Raw genomic sequence first — 16,136 nt, 5'->3', positions numbered from 1 at the left:
TCTGTAGTTTATGTAAGTCTTACAAATCAATAATTCTGAGTTAATGCATAGGTGAATATTATTCATGAATTTTTTTTAAAGGCTTGCTACCCTGTACTTTATCTTCTTTCACCCTCAGAGACTCCTCCTATATTTATGTCAAAGACCCTATGTTTAATCTAAATTAATGGCTCAATTTACTCTTAGACTAAATATAGTAACTACAAGTAAATTATAAGATTATGCATGAAACTATAATTAAAAGACCATCCTTGAGCCCACTCTAGTATCAGAAAACGTTCCAGTTATATAGACAAGCTGAAATCTAATTGTATATAACCACTAGAAAATAAGATTCAGAAGTATGAAGATTCTGTCTGGTTCCCTGTTACAACTCCAAGCCTAGAAGATGCCTGGCACATGGCGGGCACTTGGTAAGTATTTGTTGAATGAGTGAATCTGGTTACCTATGTTTATTCCCATTACTTGACAGTCAATCAATGGACAAGAAACCCATTGCTTTAGATTCACTTCTACATGGTGACTATTATTCCAGAAGTTCCACATGTTATTTTACTAATACCCTTTCCCAAAAATATAGAATGCAGCACCTCCTACACTGCTAACAGCTGAAAGTAAATGGTTGTCTCTGAAGTGAACTGTAATGAATCTTACCTGTAATTCAGATCTCAGCTGATGTATCTGACCCATTAGCTTCTGTATTTCTTCCTTTTGCATCTCCTTTTCATGCCGAAGGTCTTCTAGCTCCATGCTATTAGCCGTATTGCTGTCCAGGCCTTCAAAACTAGATCCTTCCTTTAAGCTGTTAATCAATTTTTCTTTAGACTATTACATATATATATAAAAAGAAAGAAATGTTTTTAAGCAAAGCAGAGATTGGCTTGTGTATTGAATATCACCTACCATATACCAACTAAACCACTATGGAAATATTCCAATTATAACCTCCACCAAAGAAAAGCCCACAGATTGTTAAATCCATTGGGATAAAAATGCAACAGAGTCTTGCTGTACAATGTCCTTGGATTTTAGTCTCCAGAACCATGTTATTATTGAAACTTATCATTAACAAAAATTTTCTCATATTTTCTTCCCATTCTTTCTCATGTTTATTTTTCCCATCACAATCCACTCAACAAATGCTTACAGAGCACCTATGATGGGCTTGGCATTGTGCTAAGTGTCCTGTGTAATAAACTTAATGCCTCTCATTTTGAATAGTATCCTCTGCCTTATAAACTAAAAAGGAAGCTACAAGTATCCAGTAGAGGGCAATAAATGCAAGGACAGGAGGGATACGGTAAGATCACTTATAGAGTTCTGAGGGGGAGAAACCACTTCAGGGGAAGAGAAGGCTTGACTTGAAAGGCAGGAGTTATGCTGGTTTTGAAAAATGGCTAGGATTTTAACAGGTGGAGAGAAAACAGCACAAAGCATAAAAATACAAAAGCATGAAGACCTATAAGAATGTATCATTGAGATGCACTCAGAGAGTATGTTAGGACCAACGTGTGGGGGTTTCAGATGCCAGACTAATTTGTTTGAATTTTATTTGATAGGCTAAAACAATGACCAAAAAGTAGACAGGAAGTGTTATGACAAGAGAAGCATTTCAGGAGGCTTAATCTAGCAGTGGCATAAAGCAGGTGTCCACAAACTCTGGTCAATGGGCCTCCCATCTGGCTTGTGGCCTATTTCGGTACAGACTACAAGCTAAGAATGGTTTTTACATTTTAAAAGAATTATAAAAGATAAAAACAAAGAATATGTGATGGACACCACACATAGCTCACAAGCCTGTAATATGTACTATTTGGTCCCTAACAGAAAAAATTTGTAGATTCCTGATATAAAGGATGCATTGGAAAGAGAGACTTGATGTGGAAAGACCAGTTCAAAAAGTGCTGTAATTGTAGGCCAGTAACAAGGACCATCAGCTCTTTCACCTTAAATATAAATATTTGAAAGTCACTCTCCATCACAAACTGTTTCTTTTTTATGTGGCAGAATTACTTAGTAATTTTACAGGTGACTTCTTCAAAGTTTTCTAAGAATTTTCTTTAATAAACATTATATAGATACCTCCCAACAGGGTTAATGCCCAGAGCCTCTGCTGAGCTTCAGGCCTGTATTCTTGATTGCCTTCCTCAAATTTTCACCTCAGTTGCACATCAGTTTTGAAAACTCACCTAACTTATCACTATCTCCCTCAGCCTTAGTCTGCTGCCTTTCCTGTTTCCCTTTACAGTACAGGGAACAGCATTCACAAACTCAAACCAGAAACCAGGAGTCATCCGAGATTCCATGCCATTTCCCCCTTCCTCTAATTAAATCCCCAAGTCTCATATTCCACTCCTCCATTTCCCTTAGCTGGTCCCCACTTGGCATCCTCAGATTAGAGCAGGTCCTCCCTGTTTCTTACCACTACTTTTGATACCTGTCCCTTTAGCACCTACATCTCATCACCCCAGACTTTACCCCTTCGATTATTCGTTCACTGAATACCTTCTAGGGGCCAGGCACTGTGCTGGGGACACGGCGATAAACCAGGCAGAGATCCAACTCTCCCGACCTCGTCATCGTCTGCCGTAGTTTTCACGCTCAAATCTAATCCTGCTGCTCAAGTTCTTTAACACCTGCCCAGTCCCCTACCATTATCTGTTTAAGAAAAAAGCAAAACTCCTTTGCATGGTATGCGAGGCTCTCCATGATCTGCTTTCTGTCATAAAGTTTTATCTCCTATCTCTTAATCTGTAATACTTTATGCACCAGCAATAGGGAGCTAGCTATGGTCCACGTTCCCCTAGGCCTCCTCGCTGTGGCACAGGCTGCTCAATCTGAAACCTCTTCCTTCCACAAGTCTTGCTACTCAGCCTTCAAGTTCCTCTTCATACAGCATCCCCAGGGATCCCTGACACCCCAGTAGATTTAAGTGTCTCCTGTATCAGTAACTCCATCCTATCAATTACTGCAATGCCTTTCACTAAAGAGAACACTCTTTTATGAAAGAGGACATATCTTTTAAGCTTTGTAACCTCAGCACCTACCCCAGTGCCTAGGGAATAATTAGGGGCTCAATAAGTACCTTTTAAATGAATGAAAAAATTAGAGTGATACAACAAAAATAATTAGGAGAGTTTGGAGGAGACGGACATGGTATTTCATGAAGGTGGAATCAAAACGGTGTTTATAATCCATAGGCGGAGTGGCTAAAGGAAATGGTGGGGTCAGGTGGCTGCGGTTTCAAGCTCTAGCACCTGGGAGATGGCGATAATGTTTCCCGAGACAGGAGAATGAGGCGCACAGGTGCGGAGGCCGGGACAGCCCTGGCAGGCATTTGGAAGAGGGATGAAAGTTAGGATAGGACGCATCCTGAAGTCACACTGAGGAAGCAAAGGAGTGAGCACATGATAATGCAAAGAAAGAAAGAGTGACTAAAGGGGGTTAGAATCCGAGAGAACTCTTCCTCTTCGGAGACTGGGAAGAGGGTCCCGCAGAGACAGAAGCATCAGGAAGAGAAAACGAGCTAAGAGTTCGAGAGGCATTAGAGGCGAGTTTCAAGATGGTAGGAGGGTTAACAGTATCAGATGCTCCACCAAAACCAAAGCGGGTGAGATTAAGGACAGAAAATGTACAGTTAGGCCATTAAAGACTCTTGAGAAGACAATTTCAGAAATGCAGCGAGGACAGAAACACAGGGGAGTTAAAGCTGGGAATTCTAAACATGAAGGCAGTATATATGCAATGATGCAGGTAAGGCCAACACTGAGAGACAGGACAGGGGAATGGAGCCAAGTGGTCAAAAAAGCCAAAAGGACTGTTTTGTCCTTCGTTCTTCCACTAAGAAAGCATGTGCTCTGGAGTAAGTGGAGCCAGAAAGGCAGCAGAGAGACAGAGAGGACAGGCTCATGGAGAAGGTGCTTAAATGAGGTGGGAGGAGATGGAGTCAATGTCTAGGCAGAAAAATTATCCTAGGGAAAAAAAAGGACATGTTTTCCCTCCGACATGAGAGGAAAAGGAAAGTTAAAAACTATACTAGTTGACCACAGTCCTTTTAGTAGAGAAGGTAAGGTCACCTTAGATCTAAGGAAGGGGGACAAGGGTGGATGAGGCGATTCTGAATTCTGAGAGCTGGATGAGGCCTAGACCAGTTGCTCTGGAAAATTCAATGGCGGATCAGCAAGGAAGAACAGAACGGCTGTTTAACAACAAACATGAGTATTCTCACAGTGACTAAGGTGACAGGTTGAAGACCTGAACTAGGCAGTAGCAGAATGAATTTTAAATAAAAAAGTGGTAGGAACAAGAGACATTTCACCCTTTTTATAATACTTCTAAGTACAGTACAGCCCCTGAAGTGAGCCAACCCAGCTAAACATGAACAGATCATCTCATGGACCTATAGAGTCTCAAAGTGTCTCCCAGTTAACTGGCATAACTTAGCACTCAAACGTGTGTATTTCCTGCTTACCTGGAGTATTCGAGCAGCCTTTTGCTTGTAGTCAGTTAACTCCTGCTTACAGGACTCCAAGTTGGACTTATACATCTTGACTTGCTGCTGTAGCTCATCACCTTTCTTCTTCTCATCTGAGTATTTTCTTTCTGCCAGAGTAACTGCTTCTGCCAAGTTCTGACGTTCCACTTCCATTTTACTCAGGCGTGCAGCAAACTCACTCTGTGACAAATTTATACCCTCTTTATAACATTCTGCTTTGAGATATATTTTACAACCATCTGTTCAGGTATCAGATGAGATTTAGTAGCTCAGCCCAACAACATAACAGGCAGGTAGTAAAAAACATTCTTCATTTGTTAGCGACTAAAGAAGAGACTCCAAGGTAGTGGCTCCCAAACATGGCAATGCATCAAAATCAATTAGGGAGTTGTTAAAAATACAGCCACCCAAGGCCTTCCCCTAGGCTTAACTGAATTAGAATTTCTAAGACTGACCTTTGGAAATCTGCTTTTTAAGCGTTTCCCAGGTGAATCTGGTCATTGGATACTACATCAGATCTGATATTAGCTGATCAATGGAAAATGGGTCTACAGAAAAACTAGAAAGTCTATTAGAAAACAAGTGGAAGACTTAATAAGTAAACAGCTATCTCTTTTCAAACAGCATGGCTAATGTTTTCCCTTTAAGTTTTCTAATAAGCCAGTCAATGTAATTTTTTAGCTTTAGAAACTTTTAAAGCACACTTTAGAAAATACATGGCCTATCATTTACACGGCCTATGTAGTTCCAAGATTTATATTTTACCCTTATTTTCAAAAGCTGTCATCACTAAAAAAACTCAGGAGGTGAAGCAGAAGTCAGAAAGTTTTATCGTTACATGTCAATAACTAAAACCCACAAATCTTTGATCCAATACTAACTCTTTTTTTGAAAGAGCAAGAGAACTACTGCTGATGTCTACTGAGCATGTGAAATGTGTCTAATGCAAATGAGAATGGAATTTTTACATTTAATCACTTTAACTAATTTAAATTTAAACGTAAAAACTAATTAGTCAATTCAATTAACAACAAATTTATTCAGATATAATTCGCATACCATAAAATTCACCTTTAAGGTATGTAATTCAGTGGTTTTTAGTGTATTCACAGAGTTGTGCAACCATTACCACTATCTAATTTCAGAACATTTTTACCCCAAAAAGAAATCTACCCATTCCTCCCTCCCTCTCAGTCCCTGGAAACCATCAGTCTACTTTCTTGCTCTATAGATGTGCCTATTCTGGACATTTCATAAGAATGAAATAATGCACTATGTGGTCTTTTGTGTTTGCCTTCTTTCACTCAGTATAATGTTTTAAAGGTTCATCCATATTTAGAATGAATCAATGCTTCATTCCTTTTTATGGCTGAATAGTATCTCCCTGTATAGATGTACCATATTTTGTTTATCTACTCAGCAACTGATAAACATATTTCCAGTTTGGGGAGATTATGAATAATGGCTGCTATAAAAATTCGTGTACATGTTCTTGTATGGACATACATTTTCCATTTTCTTAGGTATGTACCTAGGAGTTGAATTGTTAGGTCATATGGTAAGTATATATTTAATTTTTTGAGGAACTGTTACTAAAATAAACTTCTGAGTATGTTTAGAACAATCTAGGTATTGGATATATTCTTTCATCTGTAAATTTTATAAAATTTAAATACCTATCAAATATTTCAGAAAAAATTTAATGACTGAATTAAGTATAAAACATATTTTAAAGACTCAGAATGCAAAAAAGAATGTAAAAGAATCTCACTAATAAATTTTAACATTAACTATATCACATGTAGCTCTTTAGATATAATGTGTTAAAATATATCAATAATTTTTAAAAAAAACCTCATTAGCTGATATTTAATTTTGGACTAAACTATTTTCACCTGTTTAAAACATAGCCTCAACCAGTGGACTCTGGCTGCCTATTAGATATATCTACGAATCTTGTAGGACCAAACACCAACACCTATATCCTACCTCATACTGTCTCTGAGAGTGGACACTGGGCATCAGAAAGTAGTAAGAACTACACAGGTGATTCTAATGTGTAGACAGGGCTGATAATCACTTAACTAGATGCAAAAATTCATTTAAGAGTAAAACTAAATATTATGTACAATTTTGTCTTAAAAGAATCAGGTTAAACTGGAATCACTAAAAGCTTAAATAAAAAGAATAAACCAGATGCTCCAAATCAGTTTTTAATCAAATAATGGTAATGTTGGTTGCACAACCAAATTAAATGAAAAGATGTATACCTTAATGAGTATTAACTAATTTTGGTATTCTCCCTCCCTGGAGCAAGTGAGAGCCTTCCCCTTCCCCCTCTTGTGCCCCCTAGGCAGGTTTCCTTTGCCTTTCTCTCTCCCAAGCTCCAAGGGCCTTCCTTCTGTCCCTGTAACTTGTTTTCTGAGCCCACACAGCCCAGCTGGCTCACTTCTACCACTTCTGTAACTTTCTAAATAAACTTTCTCTTATACTTTGAAAAAGCCCCCACACTATTTTAATTGTATTTCAATACATAAAATTAAATAAATTTAGCAAAGATCAAGCTAAAATTTCAAATACTTGGTTTCTATCACAGAAAAAGAATTTTCTGAAATGCACTGCAGACTTTTATTAAAGACTAAACATGCCAAGAAACAGCATAAGGTCATTTGTCCAAATTACAAAAGAACTCTGTTGCTTCCCATTCTAACCTGCATTTGTTTATAGCTCTCCTGCTCTCTCTTCAGAGTGGCATCCGCTTCATGCAGTCTCTCCTGAAGGGTTTGCAGAGCTTGATTCTGCAGGCTACTACCTTCGCTGTGATCCTGCGTCATTCTAAACGAAAATATATCACTTGAAATAACTCATTTCCACAGTGTACAAGTGACGAGGCAGAATAATCTTTAGAGCATTGGCTTGTTAGCACAAAAAAGATGGTTTGACTAAAATAGTCTTAAAGAAACCTTTTCCCACTAATGGAATGTCATCTATATTTTTAGGCATCCAAATACAAGTTCACACCACTTACCGTTATATGTTGAAAAGACTAATGATACTATCTATGCTCTTCAAATATTTTTAAGTTCAAAATTTGCTAACAATGCATCGCAAGATTCCAACAATAAATCCATTTTAAATCACACACATATCCAACATTACCAAAAGCTACATTTTCCCTCCTGTAAATTTCCAAAATCTAAATTTTTCACTAGGTAGTATACATGACCGTGTTTATCATTACTTGTACTGGAAAGAGAGAATCATTCTAGCTCATTTTTTCATTGTTAATGGAATTAACTACCGTGATTTTTCACTCTGTAAGGCTTCTAAAGCTTCTGTGCGAGTACTCAGTAGCTGGTCAGCTTCCTGGAGTCTCACTTTCAGTACAGCCAGCTGGGAATCCTTTGCAGCCACTGCTTCAGTTAGGTCATCTACTTGGGCTCGAAGTTCTCGAGTTAACCGATCACTCTTTGAATGGTCAACATTCCACTTTTCAACTCTTGCTCTTGCTTTGTTTAATTCTAAAAAAATAAAAATAAAAAATTTCTCTATTCAAGCAAACAAATCTTTTTCAGAGCACACAAGTTCTCCTTTGAGTTCCTTTAAAACTTTACCAAAATTAGGAGCTTACAAATATCTTCAAATTTTTGCCCCAAACAGGACACCCATTTTTCAAGGCCAACATTCACATTTATATTAGTTAACAGGTTGGAAAGGGGCATGATGCTAACTGTTCTACAAATGTTTTTTCTGGAAATATATCATAAAACACTAGTAGACAGCAGAAAGTTTACAACACTAAAACAGTCAGTGGATTTGTAGAGTTCTACTAGAGACAAGAAAGCATGCAAATCCAAATGAAGGGTTGATCATGTACACCCCAGCAAGACCAAACAAAAACAAAAGTAACACAGGAAAGAATCTGTTTCTTTCAACTGCTGTGGCAAAAAGATGTTCCTCTTTTAACCTAGGAAACTGGCACAGAAAGAGCAATGCAGTGCAGACTTCCATACCCTCATATGTCACCTGTAATTGCAGTTTGCCAGCAAAAAAAATTGTTTTTAATATTGAAGCAAACTTTACAGGGTCACAGGAAAAGCTCTACCTCTATGTCTATATTAGCCTGGGGAAAGTGAAGCTTATTCTAAAGTCAGTCTAACAAGACTTCAACTACCTTCCTATTGCACTCTCCTGGGCCTTCATTCATGTCTGGGCAAAACTTTTCCCACTCTTCCCACACTTTTCTCTAATCACCCTCAGGAACCAAGGCAGAGATTTTTTCTCTTTTGTTTTCTCCTCAGTCACACTTACAGTAACACTTACATATTCCCCCATCACTAGAAATCTGAGGGTTTGGGAACCTAGGGCCACCACACTGCATAATTCCAGATGGTACTATTCAAATGAAATTCCATGTTCATTTTATGTCCCCTGAGGAGGGCAATACAGTCACCTCATCTGCTAGTGTCCACTACTTTGCTTAATCCTACCTTTGGTTCATGAACAGTTTCCCAGGGAGGTTTAGAATAGATCAGCCAAATGAACTAGATGATTGTTCTGCTCTCCTGAGTTCTTAAATTTCATAGGTCCTAAAAGAATGACCAAACAATCCCATGTTCTCTGTTTTGGGTTGATGAGAGGATTGGTCCCATTTCCAAATGTGGGCCCTGCATTTCTATGAAAACACTATTTTACAAGTCTCATCTAACATATTTCTTGTATGTACCCTAACCAGGGATTGAACCCGCAACTTTGGCATATCGGAATGATGCTCTAACCAACTGAGCTACGGCCAGGGCTCGTCTAACATATTTCTAATAGCTTAGCTGCAATCAAGGTTTTAGTTTATTTTTGAAATGTTAAATTTCTAATCTGGACAATCTGAACAAGGCTCTACCTTCTTGAGTTTCCCTTGCTCTTTGAAGTAATGAGGCCATTTCTTGATTTAAAGACTGAACTTCATTCCTCAGTAGCTGATTCTCCAGTCGAAGATTAGAAAGTTCATGTGATTTGCCATCATCAGTAGGTATTGGATTGTGATTAGTGCAGGAAGCATTTGATGATACATTTTCCTTTGAAGAATCCTCTTGGATTTCATGGCCAGAATCTGAATTATTAGAGGCTTCTGTGAAAAAAGAGTACATTGTTGTCACATTGGAACGCTCACTACATAGACATTAGTAGCCTTTTAGAATGCCTTTTGGCTCAAGTGGACTGCTATAGCTAAAATACGGTAAAAAGTAAACTTAAATTCTCAAAGGACTTCCCTCTGATGAAATTTCATTCTCATACATGGAGCTGATAGACGCATAATGGTGATAAAAAACACCCACAACAATATAAGAATACAGTTCTGGAAAGGATACAATCAGGGATAATGTAAGTGGTTAGACTTGGTCTCACTTTTGTCTCCGAATTGTTTTTGAAAAAAGAAAAAAGGAGAAGTCTGAATACTGAAAATATTGGAAAAGCACAAATGAACAGCTGCGGGTTTCAAGGCAAGGAGAGTTAATAACAGGTCAGGCAATCAGTATATACCAAACAGGAATCTAAATGCCTTACCCAAAGAAATAGAGACTCAGGAATTCAGATTCATCTTGTTTTTAATTTGCTGCTAAATAAGATGCAAATATAATTTTTACTTACTCTAAAAATATTACGTGCTAAAAAATGAACTATATTTAATGATTAAAAGAGACTAAAACAATGACTGTACGGGCAAAAGACTTGACACTTTACAAACGAAGATAAATCAATAATTAATAATCCATTGGGAAAAAATGACCAAAAGACTTGAACAGGTACTTCCCAGAAGATGAAACACCAATAGTCAAATATTTGAAAAGATGCTTAACCTCATATAGTATGAGAGAAGTGAAAAGTAATGACATTTTCACGCCTGATTAGAAAAACATAAAAAGTTCCATTGAAAATAATCAGATTTTGGTGAGACTGTAGAGCAAAAGTAACTCTTAGTCACAGCTGGTGAAGTAGAAACTGGTATAACCTCTTGAGGAAACAACTTTGGTGTTCATTACTAGTGTAACTGAACATTGTGAAACCCTAGAACTCAGCAATTCCATTTCTGGGGATCTTAGGGCGAGCTTCTCAACCTCGGGTGATTTTGCCCCCCAAGGACATTTGGTAATGTATGAAGACATTTGGTTGTCACAACTGGGGGTGTTACTGGCATCTAATGGGTGAAGAGGCCAGGGATGTTGCTGAACATCCTACAAAGGACAGGACATTCCCCCACAACAAAGAATTATCCAGCCCAAATGTCAAGAGTCCCAAGATTGAGAGACACTGCCCTAGAGAAACAAAACTTAATTTTTTAACTCCCATGTATTAACTTGTTCTGATTTCCCTGTGAACCAGGTTGATCTTTCCTTTACAATTAAAATATAAGCTGTTTTCCTTAAAAGTCAAAAAATAATTCAAGTCAACTTTAAGCTTAAAGACCTCTATTAGCATCACACTGCAATGGCACTTTCAACTTTTACTGTCCTAGCAACTACCTCAAAAACAAAAAAATTCAGATTCCCTGGCTCCATCCCCAGAAAATCTTAATGAAGAGGTCTTAATTCATTTTTATTAATCACACAAGTGATTCTAATGCAAGATGTCCAGGGACCACTTTTTAACAAAGGACTTACAGGAATAATGGGTTTAAACAGCGGCATACAACGGCCTGCACAGATCTCATTTTCTTCGCTAGCCTTAGTTTCTTTATTGCTCTCCATCTCACTGTTCCCAGAACAACTCTAACAAACTTCAAGGATCTCTGCATGGAATGCTGTCTCCAACCCATTCTGTAAGACTCAGCTCAAATTACAGACCCTCAGAATCCTGACCTGAAAACTTAGGCAATTACTTTCTCCTTGGTTTCCACAACCCTCTGACCATACCTCAATTATTGCATTTATACATGACACTGTATGTAAGTTATCTGTTTACATGTCTATCTCACCCACTAGCCCCTGACCCATTTCATTCACTTCTGTATCCTGCCACCCAGTAGGTTATCAATAAATGTTTGTATGACCAATGAAAAGATAGCTGAAAAGTAATTTAGGAGTGTGGGTACGTAATTAATCAACTGCTATTGCAGGCTCCTGTCTTGAAAGCCCCAATTCCTCATCTCTACCACTTTTTTGTTGTTGTTGTTAATCCTCACTCGAGGATATCTTTTCCATTGATGTTTCTTAGAAAGAGTGGAGGGACGGGAGGAGGGGGAGAGAGACATCTGTATGAGAGAGACACATCTCTTGGATGCCTCTGGCACTCGCCCCGTGGGAGCCAGGATCAAGCCTACAACTGAGGCATGTGCCCTAGACTGGGAATTGAACCAGTGACCCTTCAGTCCGTGGGTGGGCAGATGCTCTAAACCACTTAACAAACCGGCTAGGGTTCTACCACTTTTTTTATTCCTCCCCCGAGGACATTCTTTTCATTGCTTTTCAGACATAAAGTGGGAGAGAGAGAGAGAGAGAAACATCCATGAGAGAGACACACATTGATTGGTTGCCTCCTGCACGTGCCCCGAACAGGGCCAGGGATCAAGCCTGCAACCAAGGTTCGTGCCCTTGGGTGAAATCGAACCCAGGACCCCTTAGTCCGCGGGACAACACTCTAACCACTGAGCCAAACTGGATAGGGCACATACCTCGGTTGTGGGCTCGATCCCTGGCCCTGGTCAGGACACTACCACTTTTTTTTTTATCTTAAAAGATCCAGACAGATTTTATTCACTGGCAGCCAAGACTGAGAAAAGTTGTAACACTTAAGGACATAACAAGCTTCCATTTATAAGGAATCCCTGCAGGAGCCTATCATGTTTATTGCTATTTAAAAATGGTTAGTAGGTACTTGAATTACCATATTAACCTCATTTCTGCAGATGAGAAGATATACATGTAGAGATAATTTCACAGCAAATTAAACTAAAACCCAGAATTCTATGCTTTTACTTCACTACTTGGTCAATACCTTCAACCCTTCAACTTGGATCACAGTTCAGTCTCTCAGCTTGACTTCTAGGGGGAATGTAGCAGGGGGGAAACCCACAGAACTGATAATCAAGAATATATGTGAAATACAGCCTCCTGTCGTTTTTATAATCTCAAAGACCAAAAGAAATAAACATAGTCCCAAATCCAAAGTTACGTTTTCTTTTGTTTCAAAATTGTGTTTTCCATATCTTAAAATATGTTAGAGAATCATTTTCAATGTAATTTCTCAGATGCTGGGGGTGGGTAGACAATATTCAAAGGTCCCTACTATAACTGGACATTGACTGATAGTATTCTATGCTGTCTCCCTTATCACACATTTCAGAGAGCCCGCCCTTACATCAGTGGGGCAGATAACAAAACAGAGGATGAGAAACACTACTAGATATATTAGGCTATGATAACACATCCAATTTGCTTAACTCTAAAAGAAGCAGAGGACTGACTAACTACCATGGCTTTGGCTCCCAGGATTTTCTTCAGTGGTTTTGATGGCAGTCAAGCTGGTGTTCATAGCACTGACACTTGCTGTCTGAGAACTCTGAAGGACAGGTGTCTTGCCTCTTTCTTTTTTGATTTCCACCCTTCCAGTAGGTTCCTTCTGTGAACTATTAAGAAAATCAAAGAGCAGCTCATCATCAGGTTCTGACTTTTTTCTCCGAACAAACTGGGATGAAGGCCTAGGAACAGATGAGTTTTCAACAGGATGGGAGGCCTCGACTGATGTCCTAGGTCCTGCTTTCACATTTGTGGTGCCAGCTAAGATGGTGGTTTTTTGACTTCTAATGTTATCAGCTGCTGAGGAAATATAATTAGCTTTAGGTCCGGTCTGATAAGCCAAGTCTGCATTTTGCTGGTGATGTTCAGGATAGTCAATATTTTTACTATATATGCTGCTGCTGGTGTTCTCTTTTCTACTGAGAGCTGTTGCAGCCCCTTGATCGACTCGGTTTAAAAGATCTTCTGCCTTTCCAGCAAGATCAGCAAGCCAAGACATGATGGTAGCAGAATAGTCCTATTGGCAAACCTGTAAAAAGGACATGAAGTGATCAGTCTGGCATAACAGCAGAGCCTAACAGTTAAGATCAGCCTCTGGAATCAGTCTGGGTTGAATGCCTAACCCTGCTTCTTACTACGTATGTAACCTTGAGCAAACTACTTCACTGAAACTGAGAAACTTTATCTAAAAATGAGTAAAATAAGTATACTTACATTATATAACACTTTCTTTTTTTATTTTTTTAAATTTTTAAATTTTTTAATATATCTTTATTGATTTCAGAGAGAGGAAAGGAGAAGGAGAGAGAGAGATAGAAACATCAATGATGAGAGAGTCATTGATCAAGCCCGCAACCCGGGCATGTGCCCTGACCAGGAATCGAACCCTGATCACCTGGATCCTAGGTCGATGCTCAACCACTGAGCCATGCCCGGCTGGGCTATATGACACTTTCAAGATGAATACATAAAAACACTTTGCAGAATGCCTGGCACACAATAGGCATTCATTTTAGTAGTTGCTATTACCATAATTACAACCACCACTACTTTATCACTGCTATTTCAACAAAGGGTAAATGTTAATGTAGCGAAAGCATCCAAACAGCAAATAACATGGCAAAATTTCAGTACAACCAAAGTAAAACAATACCCTGAAGCTTGGTTTATGGTGCTAAAACTTGAAGAAACTTCTGGTTAATAAAAAATTTATCTTCTTAAAATGCAGCACTACTCGCCTGGCCTGGCGTGGCTCAGCCGTTGAGCGTTGACCTAGGATCCAGGCGATCGGGGTTCGATTCCCGGTCAGGGCACATGCCCAGGTTGCAGGCTCCATCAATGACTCTCTCATCATTGATGTTTCTCTCTCTCCCTCTCCTTTCCTCTCTCTCAAATCAATAAAGATACATTTAAAAAAAAAATGTAGCACTACTTTGAATAATTTAGATGTGCACACAATCTGTCTAAAGCACACCTTCAATAAGTTAAATACCCCGTACCTACTATGTGCGCATTAAGCTAAATTCAGAATTAAAAAAAATAAGATTGCATAGCCGCTCATTTGATAAATTTGAATACTTATGGCCTGACACAATGAATCAGTAATGACAAAGTCATTAAACCTCACGATATAGGAGAGAGTACTGTATTAAAATGTTAAACATTTCTTGAATGTGCACATTGTTCCTTTTGTCTGGAACGGTCTTTCACCTTTAACTCTGGTTCTTCTTCACTTGAATGTCACCTGCTCCCCAAACCTCTTTCTTTCCATCTAAATCAGGTCTTATCATTCTGTTTACACGCCATTCTTTTCCCTCACAGCCACTTTTTTGTTTTATAATTACTTTTCTTTTCCTGTCTCTCCCTATCAGGTAAAGGGAGTTAAGTGGATAAAGGCCCAGTCTGCTTCGCTCGCCAATGAATCCGGAGCATTTAGCACACAGCAGGCACCCATAAATACTGCTGAATGGAATTTTTATGTCAGACGCCGTGCAAACATTCAGCACATCATAATTTTTACAACAACATTATGTGATAAGTAGCAACACAGCTATCTTTTTTTCACAGGTGGGGAAAGGGTTTAGAAAGATCCCAGAGTTTGCCCGGCCGGGCGTGGCTCAGCGGTTGAGCCTCGACCTGGGATCCAGGCGATCGGGGTTCAATTCCCTCCCAGTCAGGGCACATGCCCGGTTGCGGGCTCGATCAATGACCCTCTCATCATTGATGTTTCTGTCTCTCTCTCTCCCTCTCCTTTCCTCTCTCTGAAATCAATAAAGATATATTTAAAAAAAAAAGAAAGAAAAGAAAGATCCCAGAGTTTAATTGGCAGCGCAGACACTCAAATCCAAGTCAGCCAAACCCATTTTTTAATCCCTGCTCCCTGCATTTCCCTTCTAGCCTCTCAGCCTCCGAATAAACTCAAGAAACCCTCTAAATCTGTCCCTTAGGAAAGAAATGAGACTACCAACAGGCTGGGCATTTCACAGAGTTTATGTGAAATAAAATGAAAATGGAGCTGAAATGCTTTGTAACATATAAAACTCACTACAGATGTAAAGTAGTATTCTCAAGTAAACACTGGTGGTATGGGGGGGGGCGCAAATCATCTCTCCTAATAAAAAAGCAAAACAATTACTAATTCCTTACACGGCACTTCCCATTTTAAGGTTAATAGGTCTTTAAAGCAAAAGCCTGTGGCTTAGTGTTAATCACCAACTGAACAAATACTAAGGGCCCTGGGCACCGGCGCAGTTGACAAACTTCTCGACGGACCTCGGAGGTACAAACCCCTCAACCCATTCCGCAGGCACTGCCCCAGGAAACGGCCCACGCGGAGAAGGGACAGCGACAGCGCGTGGGAGGGCGCTGGCCGGGGCTGCGCCTGCTGGAGCCAGGCGGCGGCACCGAGGGAGGGAGGCTGGGGTCGGGCGGCCGGTCCTAGGGAGTGGGTCAGTGGGTCCCAGGCAGGCGAGCGCAGATCCCCACTTTGCTCCCCACCCCCGTGCTGAGCCTCCGGAGGCGGAGGGGCGGTCAAACCCGCCTGGGGGTGGGGGAAGGCACCAAACAAACTGGGCTGAGGCCCAACGGGGCTCTCCCGCCCCTTTCCTCAACCCCGCACCCCGCAGAGACCA

The 16,136-nt window shown here is 39.7% G+C and overlaps 1 protein-coding gene across 3 annotated transcripts in view; it reads right to left on the bottom strand.

The window, feature by feature from the left end:
- Positions 1 to 16,136, bottom strand: part of GOLGA5 (golgin A5) — a 33,305-nt gene that overhangs the window by 16,777 nt on the left and 392 nt on the right. For 2 of the 3 annotated variants that reach the window (XM_081158464.1, XM_081158462.1), the window contains exons 2-7: positions 12,961 to 13,534; positions 9,393 to 9,620; positions 7,797 to 8,016; positions 7,207 to 7,330; positions 4,472 to 4,675; positions 655 to 825 (exon numbers count right to left, since the gene is read on the bottom strand). In XM_081158464.1, the coding sequence (XP_081014590.1) occupies positions 655 to 825; positions 4,472 to 4,675; positions 7,207 to 7,330; positions 7,797 to 8,016; positions 9,393 to 9,620; positions 12,961 to 13,504 (1,491 nt within the window). In that variant the 5' untranslated portion in view covers positions 13,505 to 13,534. The remainder of the gene's footprint in view (positions 1 to 654; positions 826 to 4,471; positions 4,676 to 7,206; positions 7,331 to 7,796; positions 8,017 to 9,392; positions 9,621 to 12,960; positions 13,535 to 16,136) is intronic. The other variant, XM_081158463.1, reaches the window with a different exon arrangement.

This window comes from Miniopterus schreibersii (assembly GCF_964146895.1).
Source record: "Miniopterus schreibersii genome assembly, chromosome: 1".
NCBI classification, from domain to species: domain Eukaryota; kingdom Metazoa; phylum Chordata; class Mammalia; order Chiroptera; family Miniopteridae; genus Miniopterus; species Miniopterus schreibersii.
The sequence above is the reverse complement of the archived record's forward strand: the minus strand, read 5'-3'. Positions and strand labels throughout refer to the sequence as shown.